The 21,610-nt window shown below is 45.5% G+C and overlaps 1 protein-coding gene across 2 annotated transcripts in view; it reads left to right on the forward strand.

Moving 5' to 3' along the window:
• The first annotated feature begins 7,746 nt into the window (after positions 1-7,746).
• Positions 7,747-21,610, forward strand: part of LOC103181848 (metabotropic glutamate receptor 8-like) — a 45,753-nt gene continuing 31,889 nt past the window's right edge. For both annotated transcript variants that reach the window (XM_042335318.1, XM_007898577.2), the window contains exons 1-2: positions 7,747-7,873; positions 17,751-17,886. In XM_042335318.1, coding sequence (XP_042191252.1) covers positions 7,762-7,873; positions 17,751-17,886 — 248 coding nt within the window. In that variant the 5' untranslated portion in view covers positions 7,747-7,761. The remainder of the gene's footprint in view (positions 7,874-17,750; positions 17,887-21,610) is intronic.

Consider the following 21,610-nt stretch of genomic DNA (forward strand, 5'->3'; position numbering starts at 1 on the left):
TTACTGTGTGCAAACTAGCTGCCGCATTCGCCTGCAAAACACACAGTCACTACACTTTTCACTACACGTCGGTTTGCGACGTCCTCCCGAAAAGCGCTGTCTCAAACGTAAGGAGCGTTTTGCAACAGCGGGGCAGGCATTCCAAGATCAGTCATTCAGAGTACATCAGACGGATCGCGCCCATTCAACAGTTATGAGGAGTTAGATTTAGAGAGATTAACATAAGGATGGGATTTATTTGAAGAGTCAAATTGGCAATTGTTGAAATCAGCCGCTTTTGCTCTGGTGAAGTGAGCGAGTGCAGGTGAGGGATTAAATCTCCATTGATCTCCAGTGGAAAATGACTCAGTGAAATAATCACGGTTTGGTATAGGGACAGGACATCCCACTCCCCATCTAAACATCTTGGCTTTAGCTAGTTTAAAGCTGGTGTCAAGCGCTTTTGACATCTGGCGTTTAAGGCGCGTTATAAATGTAAATTTGTGTTAAACTTCACCATTTACGCCAAAACACACTCTGAGGTGCCTTTGGCTCTCGCCAACCTATACCTAATATGCTCCGAATTAGGCAGGTTGTATTGCATTCCAATACACCTGAATTTCCATATCTAGATGGGATGCATACTCAATCGGTATTGGGTACTTCGTTGCATCGTGATGGAATTCTGCATGTCAGACACCCACCTTATCACGGATTTACATGTGTGTCAGACACCCGGCTGATCACGTTGATAGGTTTTCACGACATGATGGGGAGAGCAGGAGAATGGGAATGGAGGAGTGAGCTCCAGTGGGGGAGAAAACACCAGCACAGATATGATGAGAAGAGTGCACGGGAATAGAAGTAAGGTTGAGAGCTCCAGTGGGGGAGAGAGCACCACCACAGATTCTTGTGGGCTAAAAGGCTTTACCTGTGGTTTAAATCGATGTTTCCGGACAGCAGACTGTAAGTGGTTTTGATTTATTTCCAGTGATGTTTTATCGACTTTTCATCTTCTGTGAGAAAAAGTTCTCAAACACGACAGTTTCAGCTACTATAGTTTAAAATATAAATAAAACAGGCAAATATGCTGGTGCGGTGAGAAGACTGAGCCAGCCATGAGCAATATAAGGAACAGATTGCCTCCTAATGCAGCATTCAGAGACATGGAAATGGCAGGCAGCCAACAGGCCAGAGTGACACCCATTCATATCTTGCTGATATTGGAGGTGCCGTCCTTCAGATGAGACATTAAACCGAGCTCCCCATTTGTCCTCTTCAGGTGGATGTTAAAGATCCTGTGACCCTGTTGGAGAATAATTTCTCCCAATGTCCTGGCCAACAATCCCCCAGATGAAATCATTGTCACTTTGCGGCTGTTTGTGGGACGTTACTGTACGCAAATTGGCTGCCTCATTCTCCTACAAAACACATAATGGTTTTACTGTATATATGAAGTGCTTTGCAACGACATCCCGACGTGAAAAGCACTGCATCAAATGCAACAGCGTTTTGCAACAGCGGGGCAGACATTCCATGATCAATCATGCAGAATACATCAGACGGCTCACGCCCGGTCTTCAATTTTGAGGAGTTAGATTTAGAGGGAATAAAGCAAGAATGGGATTTATTTGAAGAGTCAAATTAGCAGCTGTTGAAATGAGCCGCTTTTCCTCCGATGAAGTGAGTGAGCGCAGGCGAGGGATTATATCTCCAGTGATCTCCAGTGGGAGATGATTTCTGTGCACTCAGTGAAATAATCACCGTTTGGTGTATGAACAGGATAACGGTCATCCCACTCCCCATCTAAACATCTCAGCTTTAGCTAGTTAAAAGCTGGTGTTAAGCACTTTGGACATCTGGCGTTTAAAGCGCGATATAAATATAGATTTATATTAAACTCCAACAGTTACCCCAACACACACTCTGAGGTGCCCTTGGCTCTCGCCAACATGCATAATACGCTCCGAACTAGGCAGTGTGTATTGCATTCCAATACACCTGAATTTGCATGTGTAGATGGGATGCATAGAACTCTCAATCTATTTGGATACTCTGATGCACAGTCCAAGATTACTGCATGTTAGACACCCAGCTGATCACAGTGACGGGTTTACATGTGTGTCAGATACCAGACTGATCATGGTGATAAGTTTCGACTTGACGATGGGGAGAGAGCAGGGATTAGAGGAGTGAGCTCCAGTAGGGAGCAAGCACCAGCACGGAGATGAAATGAAAAGAGCAGGGAATGGGATTAGAGTAGGGAGCTCCAGAGGCAGGGAGCGAGCATCACCACAGATATGATGGGGAGAGAGCAGAGGGATGGGGTTAAAGTAGAGAGTACCAGTGGGGGAGAGAGCACCACCTTAGACCCCTATGGGCTAAAAGGCTTTACCTATGGTTTAAATTGATGTTTTTGGACAGCAGATTTTGGAGTGTAAGTGGTTTGGATTTATTTCCATTGATGTTTTATTGACTTTTCATCTTCTGCGAGAAAAAGTTCTCAAACACGACAGCTTCAGCTACTGCAGATTAAAATATAAATAAAACAGGTAAATATGCTGGTGCGGTGAGAAGACTGAGCCAGCCACGAGCAATATAAGGAACAGGGTGCCTCCTAATGCAGCATTCAGAGACATGGAAATGGCAGGCAGCCAACAGGCCAGAGTGACACACCATTTGTATCTGTGGTGGTGTTGGAGGTGCTGTCCCTCAGATGAGACATCAAACTGAACTCCCCGTCTGCCCTCTTCAGGTGGATGTTAAAGATCCCGTGACCCTGCGTTTCACAGGATTTTCAGTTAAGTGTAGTGACCGAGGCAAGCCGATGCCTAACACAGCAACAAAATTACATTTGTATGGTGCCTTTCACGTCAGAAGGATGTCCCAAGGTGCTGAACAGTTAAGTGTTTGCACCCGAGTTGGGGATTGGAATCAAGAGGTTGGAGGATAAGTCCGGGGAGGATGTCCGAAAGCACAATCAAACAGGAAATTCGAGATGGACCTTGTTGAGAGGCAAGGGAGGGGTGAGGCAGAGGGACTCTGGGATGGAATTTTAGAGGCTGGTGGCAGAAAAGCTGAAGGCCTGATTGCTAATAGCGGGCAGGGTGGGGGACATTGAGAAGATCAGTGCCTGCCGAGCGGAGGGACCACACAAGTTGGTAATGGTGTTAATAGGTCGCACACTTAGTGAGGAGCAAGGCCATGTAGGGTTTTTAAAGTGAGGACGAGGAGATCCTCTGAGTAATGGGGAGCCCATGGAGCCAGGCGAGGATGAGACTCATCAGTTCACGGAATAACAGCTTGCATTTATATAGCACCCATCACGTGGGGTAACATCTCGGACAATGACGGGGTTGGGAAATTAGAGGGGCAAGGGGGAGCTGTTGATGATGTGGCAGGATGGACAAGAGAGAGGCTAGCATGTAGAGTGGGATCAGATGTGGGGAGAAACCACAACACAGACCTCGATTAGCAGATGGTTCACTGATGTGATAGGTGTGTCTGGCACTGATGATCATTGTCAGGAGCCGAATTCAAATCAACAAGACCCAAAAGTGCCGCTGCTGTGATTTAAACCTCGCTCCGTGTGCGAGGCAGCATCTGACGGCCAGTGATTACTGTGCCTGGCGGGAGTGGCACGGAGGAATGTAAAGTGAGAAACTTAACGTTCACTGACTCCTCATCCCCCAGAGGATCGAGTTCAAGATCCTTGTCCTCACCTTTAAAGCCCTGGTCTTGCTCCTCCCCATCTCTGCAAACTATTCAAACTTCACCAATCAGTCTGCTCCTTCTGCTCTGCAGGCAACCTGCTCCATTGCCCAAGCTCGGCCTGCTCCACTATCGGAGGTGAGGCCTTCAGCATTTATGCCCCAACCCTCTGGAACCTCATCCCAGAGCCCCTCCACATCGCTCCCTCCCTTGGAACCTCCAAGGCCCATCTCAACACCTTCCTTTTCGACCGTGCCTTCGGTCATCTTCCCTCCTCCGTTCCCTTGTGCTCCACCCCTCTCTTATCCCAACCCGCAGCTCGGGTGCAAATCCCAACGTGAAAGGTGCAATATAAATGCAATTTGTTGTTGTTCTTGTTGAAACTCGCTGAAAGCTATCTTTAGCTCTGATATTGCTGGCGAATCAGCAGTGAACATCGGCTCGTCACCATCTGCTGTGAGGCTTTACTGCCTTTCATCTTTTTGACAGATTTAGATTCCAGGTGTAGCCAATCCTGGCACACATTCACAGCAGAGCCCCCTTCACTTTTCGAGCAGTGCTTTGGGATCTGAATAGGCAAACGGGGGCCGCTGTTTAACGTCTCATCCAAAGTACAGCATCTCTGATATTGTGTGCAAATTGACTGCCGCGTTCACCTACAATATACACAGTCACTGCACGTTACAGTAAATCTTGTCAAGCGCTTTGAGGCGATTTGACGACCAAATAAAGTACTATATCAAACGCAAGGATTATTAAAATCATTCGTTACATCCTTGCTTGCCCTGGGGAGGAATGGAGAGTGTGAGATATGGTCGATTTAATTCTGGCTGCTGTGGCCACATTGTGTAATTACATGTCCGTAAGTTGTGTTTTATGTTGATTTGCCTGATAGTTATTCTCCAAAGGAGAGCCCAACAGGATATCGCCATCTGCACAAATAATAATAATGAATAATCCTTGCATTTGATATAGCGCTTTTCACGTCTTCTCGACGCCTCAGGAAATATTTCAGGAATTGACTATTTACATGTAAATAAAGGTGTCAGCCCGGCTCAGTCTCTCGCTCTCTTACCTCAGAATCAGAAGATTGTGGCGTTAAGACCCACCTTGGGGGCTTTGAGCTCACAGTCTAGGTTGATGCTCCGATGCAGTGCTGTTGTGTGGGGGCGGGGGGTGGGAGGTGGGGTGCTACAGTGTTACTACAGACTGGCTTTCAAAGAGCTTATTGATCTGTTCAGGCGAAGGCACAAAGCTCTTCAGAGTTGATTCATCTAAACTTAATGAGCGTTCCACACAGTTAAGAAACAAATTCTATCAGCCAGAATGTGTCGGTCTGTTTCAATCGCCTACATTCTTGCCTCCAAGTCGGAAGACTATGGGTGCTCCAGTTCAGTGCTGGGTGGGGGGCAGCACTGCATTGTCTCATCTGATGCTTCAGTGCAACAACAACAACAAAATTACATTTGTATAGCGCCTTTCATGTCAGAAGGACCTCCCAAGGAGCTTAGTGCTGGGGGGAGCACTGCATTGTCAGAGACACCATCCTTCAGATGAACTGTTTTACGTATGAGCTCAAAATCCCAGGCAGAGGACCATGAGACAAAATAGGGCAATTGGGATTAGGATTGATGGCTTCTTTGAAGGAGAGAAAGCCTGGACAGGTGTGTGAACATGTTGGTTTAGTCAGCAAGCTGAGGGGTTGAACTCAGAACAACTTCCCTGTGCTTGAAGGTGCCAAGAAAGAGCTCAGCCTCGTCTAGGCTGCTATCCGTTATTTACTTGCACACAACAACAGTAGCACTTGCATTTATATAGGGCCGTTCATGCGGGGCAGCGTCTCTTGTACTCGGAGCACAAGGTTTGTGCGAAAACCCCTATCCTGCTCACCCTGTCTGTGCTGGGCTGGGCTTCGCTTCCCCCGCCTTCAGGGCAGTCGCTCTCTGGTTTTACAATTTTCACCCCAAGCACGACAGGGCTCATATTGTAACAATGATTATCCTTGCATCTGATGTTCACTTCATCACATCGTTGAGATGTCGCAAAGCGCTTCACAGAATTTTGCTGTAAAGTGTAGTGATTCTGCATTTTGTGGATGAACATGACAGCCAATTTTGCACAGCAGTGTTCCACAAACAGCCATGAAGTGTGTGACAAAATTAGCCTCTATACCTGACAGCAATCGGCAACAAAGCTTGAAGCTTTGAGATATTTTGTTTACCAACAAAACACTTTACAATAAATCCTGTGAAGTACTTTGAGAAATGCTCCTGCCGTCAAAGACGCTTTATTATTTTTACGTGATGAGCCGCTGGAGAAACATGATTCTTGCTTTCTTATTGTGTGTTCCAAGCAACAGGAAGACAAAATCGTGACAATACAATAATAATGGACCAACCCCTGTGCTGATACAGTGCTTTCCCACCTTGTCGAGGCATCACAAAGTGCTTCATGGGATTTGACTGTCATGATTTTGTGAAACAACCAATGGTTGTGTGTAAAGAGAGTGGAGAGCACGAAATGTGATATAGCGTCAGCCAACAGGAGGGGAAAATGAGCTGAACATCTTCAGGATAGGAAGGGAGAGAGGGGAGAGAAATGAATAAGAGATAAAATCGATCGATCTTGCTCTGGCTCCTCATTCATGCATTTCCAATGTAACTCGATTGTCGGATCGTTTTCAGGGGGTAATAATCCCTCCCCAAAATTAAAAAAATAATACTAACAATTCAGTCACTCAATCCACTACTGTTTGTGGGACACTGCTGTTCGCAATTGGCTGCAGCTTTTTTCCCACAGTATATAAAGTCAGTTCTCTTGACAGTATATTCTGAATTGCTTTGAGATATCTCAAAGACGTGATAAAGCATGACATCAAATGCAAGGATTTATTATTATTATTGTTTCATCTGCTTCTTGAGGACTCAGGTCGCAAAAAAGTCTTGCACCGAGTCTCCTTGTTGACACTCCTTTTGGGTCCCAGAGACAAAATGATGGAGGTTAACAATGCATGGCAGTGAAGCCAGATGTTGCCAAGACATCAAGCTTTTAACTAAACCCCAGGGCTATTCCTGAGCATAAGCAGCTTGTTTTATTCCTTGTTTGTTGGCCGGCCTGAATTTATTTTGCTAACTATGCTGGAGCGCTGCTCAAGTCAGTCTGACGGAATCATTCCCCAAATAAACAGTGTTTTACATCTGTCTCCACTGTGTAATTCACTCTGTGTAACTCCCTGCACAATTACACTGCTCTGTGTGACTTGCTGTGTAATTACACTGCTCCAAGAGTGGTCTGACCAGTGCTTTGGGTGGAATGCCCTGGCGAAAGCAATGGTTGAGGCAGAATCCATATTTGCTTTCGAAAAAAGAACTATAGAGATAGCTAAAAAAGAGTAGACTACAGGGGTATGTGAGGGAGGGGGGCAGGAGGAGGAGGACAGGTAAGAGGGACTGAAAGGATTGCTCTAAAAGGAGCTGACAGGCACAGTGGCCTTTTTCTGTGCCCTAAATTTCTATGATGCTATGGTTCTAAATCAAATGCTAGATTATGATAATATTATTATCATTATGTTTTACAGTTTAAATCATTCTGTAGAGGTAGTTTCTAAGTGGTTTGCAGGGATGGGTCAGCCAGACCAATAAAACCACCATTTTACATATGAATAGTTGTTACTTTTTAAAATTTATTTTATATTTAAAATTCCTAAATCAACGTTTTACAGGAAACTGGTATTTTGTTCACCAGGTATTTTGTCAAGCCATTTTTTAATAGTCTTATCAACAGTCCTAGGTGCACTGATGATTTATAGGAACCATGTTTGTTTCCTATTGCCACATACATCTGCATTAAATTTTAGATTTATTACTATTATTATATTTTTATTGGGAATAAAACTTGGACCAGGGGCTGTGTATTGTATTTTGGGGGATGTATGTCTGACCATGTCCGTTGTTCCTTTGCCCACAGATCCCTCAGATCAGCTATGCATCGACAGCTCCTGAGCTGAGCGATAACACAAGATATGACTTCTTCTCCCGAGTGGTGCCACCTGACTCCTACCAGGTCCAAGCCATGGTGGACATCGTCACCTCGTTGGGATGGAACTACGTCTCTACGTTGGCGTCGGAGGGTAACTATGGGGAGAGCGGGGTGGAAGCCTTCATTCAGATCTCCAGGGAGACTGGTGAGTGACTGCTTCTCACTGAGGTCTCTCTGTATCTCTCTTCACCAACGTGTCCACTTCCCTGTCTCTGCAGGCACTGGCCTGCTCCACGTCCTCCGCCCTCCTTCTTTCACCCTCGATGGTAGGACCTTCAGCCTTTCTGTCCCACCCTCTGAAACTCCATTCCAGAGCTCCTCTGCCTGGTCCCCTCCCTCACCTCCTTCAAGGTCCTGTAGCTGGTGGTTGGGTGGGGGAGGGGGGGAATCTGTCCCTCGATCATTGATGGAGAATCAGGAAGGTTAATCAGAGTTTTCACTCAAACTGTGTGTGTCAGCCGCCTCAGTGATTACACTCTCCCCTCAGGAGGTTGTGGGTTCATGCCCTACATCGGAACTTGGAATCACATTGTCCATAGCTGATGCTCCAATTCAGTGCCGATTAACTAGGACGATGAAAGGGGATCAGGAGGTAGAAAAGCTGGAAGCAGGCAGACCCGAGTAGAGGGTTTTTGGTTGGATTGTTTGATTTGTAACTTGTGAGCTGAGAAAAGAGTTTTCTACACACTAATTGTTGAGCACATAACAGGGGGAGTGCTTCTTTTTTGGATGTGCTGTCCTTTGGATGAGATGTTAGTACAAAGTCTTGTCAGCCTGTTCAGGCAGACATTAAAGATCCCATGGCAATATTCAAATAGAGAATGGAGTTTCTCTCTCCTGTTGTCCTGGCCAACAATCTTCCAAAATAAAATTGGTCACTCACCCAAGGCTGTTTGCGGGACCCTGCTGTGCCCAAACTGGCTGCTGCATTTCAAACACAGAATACACAGTCAATCCACTTTACAGTATATTCTGTGAGGCACTTTGAGAAGTTTCAATGACATTTTAAAGCTCTGTATCAAATTCAAGGATTATGATTATTATAATCATCATTATTATTATTATCACTTCCCGAGTGATCGTCCTGCAACATCGCACACTCCTTCTCTCACGTCTCACCGCCAGCCCTGTGGTGACACAAAATGTTACTGACCTCCACACACACATGAGGATGTTGTAAAAGAGATGGGAGCTTCTCCCCGAGTCTCGGTCAAAAAGACTAGTCCGTTGCTTCACAGCTGTCTGCAGGATCTTGCTGTGTGCAAAATTGTTTCATAGTCAATCCTGTGAAGCGCTTTGAGATGTCTGTCGATGTGAAAGGCACTGTATCGAATGTGAGGATTATTATCATTCACTGGGAAGCACGTATGAAAGAGGCGGAGAGCGTTCACCCGACAGAGCTGATCTTAAAGCCACTTTAAGGCCATCAAACCTAATGAATTTTTTAAATCAGCACTTGCACTGGGTATTGTTGCGAGTGTCTGCTAGGCCCAGGTATCAACCAGTAATCTCTCGGGGGGTATTTGTTGCTGGTGGTTCTTCACTCTGGACCCTGTCAGCACAGTTTACTTGCCGCCTGGCTGCTTGGAGCACTTCAGTTGGGTAGTGTTATGGAGCCTCATTTTATTTCACATTAAATAATAATGCCTGCATTTTATCCAGTGCTTACAACAGTTTACAGCCAAGCAACGCAGGGCCTTCCACATCGGAAGGACATCTCGGAGAATGAAGGGTTTTCCCTCTCCCCGTTGTCCTGGCTGACAGTGGCTCTCCCGGATAAAATCGGTTACTCACTTCATGGTGAGTTGTGGAACTTAGCTGTGTGTAAATTGGCTGCCACGTTTGCTTACAAGTCACTGTACTTTCCAGTAAATCCAATGAAGTGGTTTGATACGTCCTTCCCATGTGAAAAGGGCTATATCGTTACCAACCTGCCCGCTCCCTCCCTTTCGTGGGTGGGCCTTCAGCCTTTCTGACCCCACCCTCTGAAACTCCATCCCAGAGTCACTCCACCTCTTCCATCTCTTTGATTGTGTCTTCGATCATCCCCTCGCCCTTAATCTCCACCCAGCTAGCCCCCAGCTCAAAAGTACACCCTTCACTGTCCATTGCCTTGGGACGTCCTCCTGACGTGAAAGGTGCTCTATTTCACACCAATTTGTTATTGATGTAGTATCAAGCTTAAGGATTATTGTTTTACTGCTTACAGAGTTGACTGGAAGCCCCAGGGGAGGGGGGAGAACCTGACCAAAAGCATGGTGTGTGAGTCTGTGTGACAATCAGTGTGTATCAGTGTGTGTATGACAGTGTTGTGTTTTGTACAGATGAACTGTACTGAGGGACATTAAGGTGTTTAATGAGAAACTGCAATGTTTGTAGCAAATCAATCGAACGAGGCGACAGGCAATTGTTCACGGCTTGTAAATTCAAATAAAGGATTAGAAGGAGGTGTAGCTGTGAAAAGCTTTCTCTCCTGTTTTCTGACGACAAGAAAATACCCCAGTTTCGATGCAGAAAGGGGAGTGAACCAGAGTCTCCCTTAAGGTGGCAACAGAATGTTAGAATCGAGTCCACCCTCTGTGGCAGTCTCAGTAGTCCGGCTTCCAAGCCAGGCGGGTCCACAGTATTCCACAGCACTACGGATGACAGCCCAGCCAGCCTGGTCATCGGCAGGACTTGGAGGAGCAAACCAGGCAGCGATCCACTCAGCTCCTGTAACCCTGATGGCTAGGGTGGTCCTTGCAGCTAGGGTGGGATGCTTGCCAAACAATGATATCAATGGCAAGTTGTGCAGTTTTCGCTGATTAATCTCCAACAATATTTCAAAGCATACTCTACAGTCCTCAAGCCTTGGTTGTTGCCAGCCTGTGCTCAATACACTCCAGAATTGGGTAAGCATGTTGCCTACCTCTGCGGGGAGAGAGTGCACATTCCATTCCAGACACAGGCAAATTTTCTTGTGTAGGTGGTGTACATATGTGGTTTGGTGTCGAGTGTCTTGGGACTTCCTCCCTAGAGGAATGCAATTTACTGTTGTTGTTGGATACTCTTAAGCCCGTAGATAAATTTGCATGTCAGACACCTATCTGGTCAAAAAATATTGAGGTGTGTCTATATCACAGTTTGTCTGTTGAGCAGCTGGTTACATTAAATAACTCCCATCCCCAACTGCTAGTCTCACTTCATCTCAGAGGAGACAAAATATACCTCAATGAGATTGAGAAAGTAAACCCAGAATAGTACTCTCTGATATCCCCATGTACTGAGACAAGAGGACACAGGTTCCGGGTTGCAAAAGGCAATTTCAGAACAGATACCAGGATTGTGTTATTATCCTAGAGAGGAAATATTAATAATAAAAATAATAATACTTTAATTTGATGTATTGCCTTTCTTTTTGGGAGGATAATAATAATAATAATCCTTGCATTTGATTTTGCTCTTTACCACGTCGAAAGGGTTTCTCAAAGCGCTTCAGAGGATTTACTTTGAAATGTAGTGACTGTGTATTTGTCGGCCAGCACAGCAGCACAATTACACACAGTGATGTTCCACAGACTGCCAGGGAGTGAGTGATCAATTTTATTTTGGGGATTGTTGGCCATGACACCAGGAAAGATAAACTCCATTCTCTTTTTGAACAGTGCCATGGGATCTTTAACGTCCACCTTAGCAGGTAGACAGCAGTTTAACATCTCATTTGAAGGAACATACCTCTGAAAATGCAACACCCCCCAGGTCTGAGTGTCAACTCAGACATTGTGAGTTCAAGTCCCGATGTGGGACATCTCAAAGCGCTTCACAGAATTTCACTATAAGTGTAGTAACTATGTGTTTAGTGGCAAACAATTAAATTAATGTGTGGTTGCCAAGAAGGACGATTCAAGCCAAGTCTGTGTGAAGATGGTCAGGTGGGGATTCTGGAGGGATGACGTCTGATGGGCTAAAGATTCTTCATTCAAAACTCTTGTGATTTTGGGTTTGCACCAGTTTGGGCCAAGATGTTGATCATAAAATTGGAGCAGGTCATTATTTTTAAATCAGTTTTGTTATAAATCCTAACTTCCAACTCTCTCTCTCTCCTGCAGTGTTCTAACTCAATTCAGTTTTCTCTGAACGATTCCATTAATTTGTTTACCTAGCAGTAAATAGGAACCCGGTTGTTAGTCCATGCAGATCGCTTTCCCACATAAGTAATCCCTCAAAAAATATGTGGTCACTCAATCCAGTTTGTGGGAAACTGCTGTGCGCAATTGACTGCTGTGTTTCGTCCACAAAATACACAATATATTCTTGTGCAGCACTTTGAGGTGTCTCAACAATGCGATAAGACGCTGTATCAAGGATCTTTATTATTTTAAGCACTCCAAGATGCTACCCGCGTATCTCGGATGCTATATAAATGCAAGATTGTAATTTTGCAAGGTGTTGTATTTTGAGCTCACAGTTTAGGTTGATCTCCAGTGCAGTGCTGGGGGAACGTGACATTAAACCAAGGTCCAGTCTGTGCCTGTTCACGCTCTTCACCCCCACCCCCATCACCTCCTCCCTCTTATGGTAACCCTTTGAGCAGCTAAAAAAAGAGCGTGAGTGAAAGAAAAAATTCATTAAAACCTGCTGGAGATGTGCTCTGGGCTGAAACAATCTCTCAGCCCTTGTTTATTCCCCACAGACTCGCGTCCTGTCTTGTCCATGTTGTCACGTGAAGTTATTTTGGTTGAGGGGGGTCGGGGGAGGTTAAGTGGATTTTAATTATTCCAGCAATTCACTGAGCTGCTGATTCATTTAATCATCGTAACTCATATCCGGCTGATTCCAACCAGCCAGCAGCAAAGCCAGCAGCTTGTCTCATACGTGCAGTTTCACTTTTCAGTTATAATCCTTGCATTTATATAGCTTCTTGACATCATTGAGACGTCTCAAAGCGCTTCACAGAATATATTATCATGTGAATTGGCTGTATATTTTATGGGTGAAACATGGCAGCAATTGTCCACAGAGGTGTTCCAAAAACAGTCGTGGGTACAGTGACCAAATTTCTTTTTTTTTTGGAGGGATTATTATCACTGGAAAGTGAACCGCCAATCAACTAATAATCAGGTTCCTACTTACTGCTCGGTAAACAGAGGCGTGTAAAGTAAGGAAACTTGCCTAAGATTTTACCTCACCCGGAAATGGAACTTGGGTCCTCTCGCTTGCTCTAACTGATATGCGACACGACCACAGTTTGAGTCTGAGCTCACAGTCCAGGCTGACGATTGGAGGGAAGCGCCACACTGGCAGAGACTTTAAACCCATCTGTGCCCGTTCGAGCGGATGTTAAAAGATATTGCCACGCTGTTGAGAAAGAATCCCATGGTGCGATTGGAAAAGAGAAGGAAGATTCTCTCTCCCGGTCTCCTGGCCAACAATTCCGCCAGATAAAATAGTCACTCACTTCATGCCTTCATTTTGGAGACATTGCTATGTACAGTTTAGCTATTGTGCTTGCCCACAAAATACACAGTTACTACAACTTCCAGTTTTGCCAGCAAGAAATAGGTCAATTGACACAATATAAAAAGTTCTCTCATTCAGTGAATAGATCCGAAGTGGTTATATGACAGGAGGATAATCTAAGTCGGGCAAGCAGGGAGCTACTGCTGCGAAGTGCCTCAGACTTTTAACAAGACACATTTAATGAACTGACACCCCAACATTTCCGGTTTAAAGATCAGTAAGTCGAGGAGCGAGTCAGAGATCAGTCCGGGTGTCATGTCATTAAGCCCAGTTTCCGATCTGTAACACATGGACAGACGTACTATTTGGTAAGCTGAAGGCAAGACAGGGATATGTGGTTTGTCAGCACCTGTGTGCAGGAGGAAGGAGGTGAATGCTTTGAACATCGTTGTTGGTCTGTCATTTTATAATAGTAATAATAGCCTTGAGCTAGCCTCCCGATGTGAAAGGCACAATATAAATGCAATTTATTGTTGTTCCAATAATCCTTACATTTAATATGGCACACATCACGTCATTGAGACGTCTCAAAGGGCTTCACAGGACACTGTAAAATGCAGTGACTGTGCACTGTGTGGGCAAACGTGGCAGCCAATTTGCGTGCAGCAATGTCCGACAGAATGGGAAGCTAGTTTTATTTGGGGTAGGCCAGCTCATTCAGCTGCTGCCGAGACGATCACTATCTCGATAAGGTGTACAATTCACTGTTTGTGTCTCTAGTGTAACTGGAGACCCATTGCACGCACTCACTCTGGTGCTCTATTCAACATCAGCTATCCAATGGTTCTATCAATAGTCACAGCCTCCCCATAATCAGCGCAATGTAGCAATGTGCATAAGAGCAATACTTATCTGAAAGCACTCCCACAAATGCTGCAGATTGCAAAGGTTGTGAATGAACCCCCTCCCCAGCTGTTTATCATTAAATTGGCCCCAAACAATGGGAAGGATTTTGAAGCTCCTGACAGGGTGAGAAGCAGGTTTCCTCTCCAATTCCCTTCCCTCTCTCTTTCCCCTCGAATTCCCTTCCCTCTTTCCCCTCCACTCCCATTCTCTCATTTTCCCCTCCAATCAATTTCTCTTTCCCCTCCAATTCTCTTCTCTCAATCTTTCTTCTCCAATTCCCTTCTCTCTCTTTCCCCTCGAATCCCCTTCCCCTCTGATGTTCTTCCTGCTCACTCGCTGAATATGCTAAAATGCTCTGTTGAACACTCCACTCTGCTTCAAGCAGTATCTCTTTCCAACTCTGAGAATCCTCTGGGAGGCAAAGATTTCTTCTCCAGTCCTGCTGTAATCTTACATTGATATCCATCTCACCATCCACGCAGAATATCAGGCCAAGAGCCGTGCATCTGGGGTAACATTCTCATCACTTGCTTGTAAGTGTGTGTGGATCTTGCATTGAAATATCAATATAACAACTGAGAAGTGAAGATTTCTATCAGGTTGATGGAAATGCAAAGTTTGACGTTCTGCTCAATATACCTCAGTGAGATCCCGCTCTGAATTGTGAATATTACACCATCGCTCAGTGGTTTTCACATCACTGATACCATTCAAGAACAGAAGTTGCCATGCATTTGTTTGTGATCGAGGCCTTGATCGGGAGAGATGTGTCTTTATCACAAGGTATGTCAGCCTGAGTCAGAAGATTGTGGATTCAAGCCCACATTGGAGATTTTGAGCTCACAGTCCAGGCTGACACTCCCAACTCAGTGCTGGGGAGCACTGCATTGTCCGAGGACGTTAAACCAAGGTTTCATCTGTGCCTGTTTAGGCGGATGTTAAAGATCCATGGCACTATTTGAAAAGAGAAGGGAGTTACTCTCTCCTGGTGTCCTGATTAACAATCCCCCAAAATTGGTCATTCACTCCATGCCGTTTGTGGGACGCTGCTGTGCACAACTGGCTGCCTCGTTTCACCTAAAAAATGCACAGTCAATTGTATATGCTGTGAAGGCGCGTTGAAATGTCTCAATGTCATGATAAGACGTTATATCAATTGTAAGGATTATTATTATTATGAGGTTATGATCATTAGTGTAAGGCATCTTGTAAAGAAACCGGGACTCACAGTCCAGGCTGACGCTCCAATTCAGTGCTGAGGGGCGCACTGCATTGCTGGAGGTGCCCAGCTTCAGATGAAACGTAAACCCGAGGTCCCGTTTGCCTGTTCAGGTGGGCATGAAAGTAATGTTCCACAAACAATCATGAACCTCTGCTACCTCTGCTCCCTCCCTACATCTGTGACCTGCTGACCGCATATCAACCTGTCCTCTCCCTCTGCTGAGCAGACTCTGGCTTACTCCACGTCCCCCGCTCGGCCTGCTCCACCATCGGCAACCGGTCCTTCAAACTTTCTGCCCCATCCTATGGAACTCCATCCCACAATCCCTTTGCCTCTCCCCCTCCCTTGCATCCTTCAAGACCCATCTCAACACCCTCCTCTTCAACCATGATTTCGATCACCTTCCTTCCCCCTCTGTCATCCACCCTTCCCAATCCCGACCCCCAGCCAGTGTCTGAAACGCTGACTGTCCAGCACCTTGGAGCATCCTCTCGACGCTATACAACTGTAATTTTGTTTGTTGTTGTTGTCAGTCTACACTGTGAGCTCAACGTCCCAATGTGGGGTATTAATCACACAGTCTTATGACTCCGAGACGAGAGGTCGGGCGACTAAGCCAACCTGATCTGCAAATGGAATTTGTTTCTTAACTTTGCGGAATGCTCATAATCATTAGCTGAATTAATTCTAAAGAGCTTTGTGCCTTCGCCTGAACAGATCAATAAGCTCTTTGAAAGCCGGTTTGTAGCGAGCAATAGGTCTCCTCTTTATTGGAGATAATGAGAAAATCAACTACATCTTAGTTAAATTAATCTCCTTTACAGGAGAGAGGATATGCACTCGAGCAGTGCTGAGTGGATATGTACACCTTATCATGACATCTCGCTTTTTTCAGCATCTTGCTCGATCTGACGAGGAGCTTTCTGTTTTTTTTTGGTCAGCTGGGTGACACATGTGGAAACTCATTGTGGTGCTTAAAAGTATCCAAACCAGATTGAGTTCCACATATCAGTTAAACAGGAACACACCATGCTTACCTGATTAGGTGGGAGCCAAGGCTCAGGGATCCCAGAGTGTGCGTTGGGATAACTGCCTGAGTTGCACCAGTTAAAACCACAGAGTTTGCCATTGAGAGCACTGTCTGGCAAGCTTCCTGCTGGGGTCAGGGCACCATCCTTTGAATGAGATATTGAGAATCGAGGTCCCATTTACCAGTTCAGGTGGACATCAAATATCCCACATCACAGTTCAACAAGAGAAAAGAAGGTCACTCACTCTCCTGGTATCCTGGCCAACAGTCCCCCATATAAAACTGGTGATTTTCTTCATGCCTGTTTGGGGGACATTTCTGCATGGAAATTGGCTGCTGCGTTCACTCACAAACATAGTCACTTTACAGTAAAAGCCTGTGTAGCACTTTGAGACCTCTCAACGCTGTGATATGACGCTGTATCAAATGCTAGAATTTTGAGTGGTGTGGCCGATGGGAGCAGAAAAGTCTTGTGTTTATTGTGATGGAGTGTCACTGGGCAACTTGGCTGCTGCATTGCTATCCCAGTGTTGTAACTCAGCAGAAGGAGCCGGGTGATTTAAGCCGTCCGACCTTGAGTGTGCAGACTGGTACCGTCCACTGCTTGTGTGTACATGATACTTAGCTGGCTCCGCATCTCTGAGTTCAGAGAGTCAGGGCCATTGATCAACAGAAACCGATAGGAGCTGAGCTGGGAGATCAGACACTCCGTACCTGGTGTCTGTCAGTTCCTCTCTGCCAGAGACCTGCTCAAGTTCCCTCTGACGGTGAAACCAAAAAGCAACCAAACACAAGTTGTCCCCTCCTCCCCAGTGATGTATTCCAACAGAGCCACAATCCATTGATATACCTATGTGACAATAACAAGAATAGCAAATTGCATTTGTATCGAACTTTTCACATCGGGGGATGTCACAAGCCATTGGACACTGAAGGCTTTACTCCCGAGTTGCTGGTTGGAATCAATAGGGGTGGAGGACAAGGGGGGTGGGGGTGGGAGTGTGGCTGAACTCACGGTCAAACAGCGACAAGGGAGGGGGTGAGGTGGATGGGCTCCGGGATTGAGTTCCAGAAGGTGGGGTCAGAAGTTGGAGCAGGCGTGGTGGGGAAGTGGAGCTGGCCAGACGAGTGGAGGGAGCGGACAGGGTTGGTAATGTGTTAATAAGTCGCAGAGGTGTGACCTCCTGAGACCCGACATCCCAGCCAGCCACTTGCTACGTTCAGCAATCATCAGTCTGCGTCACATCTGTCTATCCATCCGTCCGTCACAGACACAGGGAAATTTCCATGTTTCCGTGGCATACCTACGTAGCAATCACAGTCTGGTGCGTCAGATACCCGGATGATCTGTGCATGAGACAAATCATTGAATGGCAGTGTGTGTGTGTATGAGAAATCGTTATTTTGTTTCTTTCTCTCCCTCAGGTGGGGTCTGCATCGCTCAGTCACTGAAAATCCCCCGCGAGCCCAGACCATCCGAGTTTGACAAGATCATCAGTCGTTTGCTGGAGATGCCGAACGCTAGGGGGGTGATTATATTTGCCAATGAGGATGACATCAAGTGCGTATCGCTGTTGCCTGTTCCTCTCTTGTATGCAGCAATTCACTGCAGACACACACACACAACATACACCAGCCACACATACCACAAACAACACACACCAACCACACACACCACAACAAACAACACACACCACACACCAACCACAAATAACACACACCACACACAATACACACCACACACACACCAACCACAGACACCACAAATAACACACGTGACACACATACACACACCACACACACCAACCACACATCACACCCGACACACACCGTACCCAACTCACAGCACACACGTACACACCACACACAACACACACCGACCACACACACCACAAACAACACACACCACACACGCCAACCACACAACACACACCACATACATACACACACAAACCAACCACACAACACACCATATACCAATAACACACACCAACCACACAACACATACCACCCACATCACACACATGCACACAGCATACACACCAACCACTAAACACACACCACACATTACACCAATCACACACACCACACCATATGCACCAACCACATACACCAACCATACCCAAATCACACTACACAAACTAACCACACAAACAACACATACACACCAATCACACACAATACATACCACACACATACACACACCAACCACTCACACCATGTACATCAACCACACACACCACACACACATACACACAAACCACACATACACACAATACCACATACACCACATACACATACACGCAAAACATCACACACATACACACACCGCCTGTCTGCCCCAGGGTCAACAAAAAACAAATTAATGACTCACGTTGATACAGCACCTTTCACATAAATAATAGTCTTGAATCGCTTTATAATAATAGTTCAGTGGTTAGAGCACTCGCTTTGCAAGCGAGAGACCCGAGTTCAATTCCAGGCAGGGCGAAACCTTGGGCAAGTTTCCTTACTCCACACGCCTAATAATAATCCCTCCAAAACAAAAAACACTAATAAATTGGTCATTTTCAATCTACGACTGTTTGTGGGACATTGCTGTGCGCAATTGGCTGCCGCGTTCGCCCACAAATGTACAGTCAATTCACTTTACAGTGTGTTCTGTGAAGCGCTTTGGGACGTCCTCTCGACGTGAAAAGCGCTATATCAAATGCAAGGATTATTATTATTATTATTATCATTCCAAATTCGAACAACTAGCTGAGTGAAAATATTTCTTCTAACCTCCCCTCTGCTTCTTTTGGTAGATATCTTAAGACTGTGACCACGGAAACAGCTTTTCCTTATCTAGCCTGTCGAAACCTTTCATGATCTTTAAGACCTCTATCAGGTCCCCGCATAACCTTCTCTGCTATAATGGGAAAAGTGCTAACTTCTCCAGCCTGTCCTCATAGCTAAGGTTAACCATTCCTGGTAACATTCTCGTGAATCTCCTCTGCACCCTTTCCAGTGCCTTAATGTCCTTCCTGAAGTAAGGGCCCAGAACTGGACGCAGTACTCCAGCTGAGGCCTAACCAGTGTTTTGTATAGATTAACCATAACCTCCCTACTCTTATACTCTATGCTCCTACTAATAAAGCTCAGTACACCAAATGCCTTTTTTACTGCCTTATCTACCTGCCCCGCTACCTTTAATGATTTGCTTACTTGAACACCCAGATCTCTCTGTACGTTCACCCCCTTAAGATTGAGCTACCAAGTCTATATTGCCTCCTATCATTTTTCCTACCTAAGTGTATCACCTCACACTTATCCACATTGAAATCCATCTGCCACATGTCAGCCCATTCCACCATTCTGTGTATGTCTGCTTGCAGTTGGTTACAGTCCTCCTCACTATTTACTACCCTACCTAACTTTGTATCATCTGCAAACTTGGAAATAGTGCTCTCTATGCCCAAGTCCAGATCATTAATATATATTAGAAAGAGCAGTGGTCCCAATACCGATCCCTGGGGGACACCGCTGCACACCTCCTTCCATTTCGAGAAACACCCATTAACCACCACCCTCTGCTTTCTGTCACTCAGCCAGTTCTTAATCCAAACTGCCACTGTCCCCTTAATACAGTGGGCCTCTAATTTTTTTATTAATCTCTTATGTGGTACTGTGTCAAAAGCCTTTTTAAAATCCATGTAAATAACATCCACCGCATTTCCCTCATCAACCCTCGCAGTCACCTCTTCAAAAAATTCTATTAGATTTGTTAGGCAAGATTTGCCTTTAACAAATCCATGTTGGCTGTCTCTAATTACCTCATGTTCCTCTAAGTAGAGATTTATTCTGTCCCGGATTATGGTCTCCAGTAGTTTTCCTATTACCGAAGTTAGGCTGACTGGCCTGTAATTTCCGGGTTTGTCTTTCTGCCCCTTTTTGTAGAGGGGGTAACATTAGCCACTCTCCAGTCTCTTGGCACCACTCCTGTGTCCAATGAAGATTGAAATATAATGGCCAAAGCCTCCGCTATTTGAACCCGTATCTCCCACAGCAACCTTGGGTGAAACCCATCTGGTCCTGGTGACTTATCAATTTTGAGCCCAGTCAATCTTTTCAGAACTTCCTCTCTGTCTATAGTAATCTGATCTATTTCCTCTACCCTCTCATCCAATACTGCGGCATTTGGGGCATCCATTTCCGTTGTGAAGACAGATGCAAAGTACTCGTTCAGTACATCAGCCATGCCCTCTGCCTCCACAACAAGATTGCCGTCATTGTCTTTGATTGGCCCCACCCTACCTTTAACTAACCTTTTTTCCTTTATGTGCTTGTAAAATATTTTAGGATTCCCCTTTATGTTACCCGCTAACCTCTTCTCATGCGATCTTTTAGCCTGTCTTATCACTCTTTTAAGATCACTCCTGCATTCTCTATAATGCGCTTTGCTATCCTCAGTATCTTGCGTCTTCCAATTGTCGTACGCCGTCTTCTTCTTTTTCATCCTAGACAGAATATCCCTGGTCATCCAGGCTGGCTTGGTTGTCGCACATTTCCCTTTTGTGGGAATATATCTATTTAGACCTTGAGCTATCATATCTTTGAAGATCTCCCATTGCTCATGAGTCGTTTTACCTGCTAGTCTTACTTGCCAGTCCACCAACTCTAGGTCCCTTTTTAGCCCATCAAAATTAGCCCTTTTCCAGTCAAGCATTTTCACCCTTGACTGTACTTTGTCCCTGTTCATGAGTAATCTAAATCTAATAATATTATGGTCACTGTTACCTAGATGCTCCCCTACCGAAACCTGTTCAACCTGACCTATTTCATTCCCCAGAACTAGATCCAGCAATGCTTCCTTCCTTGTAGGACTGGAGACTCAAGAAAATTTTCCTGTACACAGTTTATGAATCTTTCTCCTGCCTTGCCCTTAGTGCTGCTATTTTGACAGTCTATATTGGGATAATTGAAATCTCCCATTATCACAACTCTGTTCGTCTTACATCTATCTGCGAGGTACTGTCCTGGGGTATTGTCACTGGATCTTTAACGTTCACCTGAACAGGCAGAGGGGACCTTGGTGTAAATGTCTTATCCAAAGGATGGCACTTCTGGCAATGCAGCAATGTCAGGGATAATGTCGGAATTGAGCCCACCCTCCATGACGTTCCCGTTAATCAGTTTCTAAGTGGGGGCACTGCTGATAACAGCACAGCCACCCTGGCTCATGGGTGGGACTTGGAGTGGCAGACCAGCCAGTGAGGACAGGGACTCCTCCCACTCAGCTCCTG

Source organism: Callorhinchus milii, unplaced genomic scaffold (genome assembly GCF_018977255.1).
Source record: "Callorhinchus milii isolate IMCB2004 unplaced genomic scaffold, IMCB_Cmil_1.0 Scaffold5, whole genome shotgun sequence".
NCBI classification, from domain to species: domain Eukaryota; kingdom Metazoa; phylum Chordata; class Chondrichthyes; order Chimaeriformes; family Callorhinchidae; genus Callorhinchus; species Callorhinchus milii.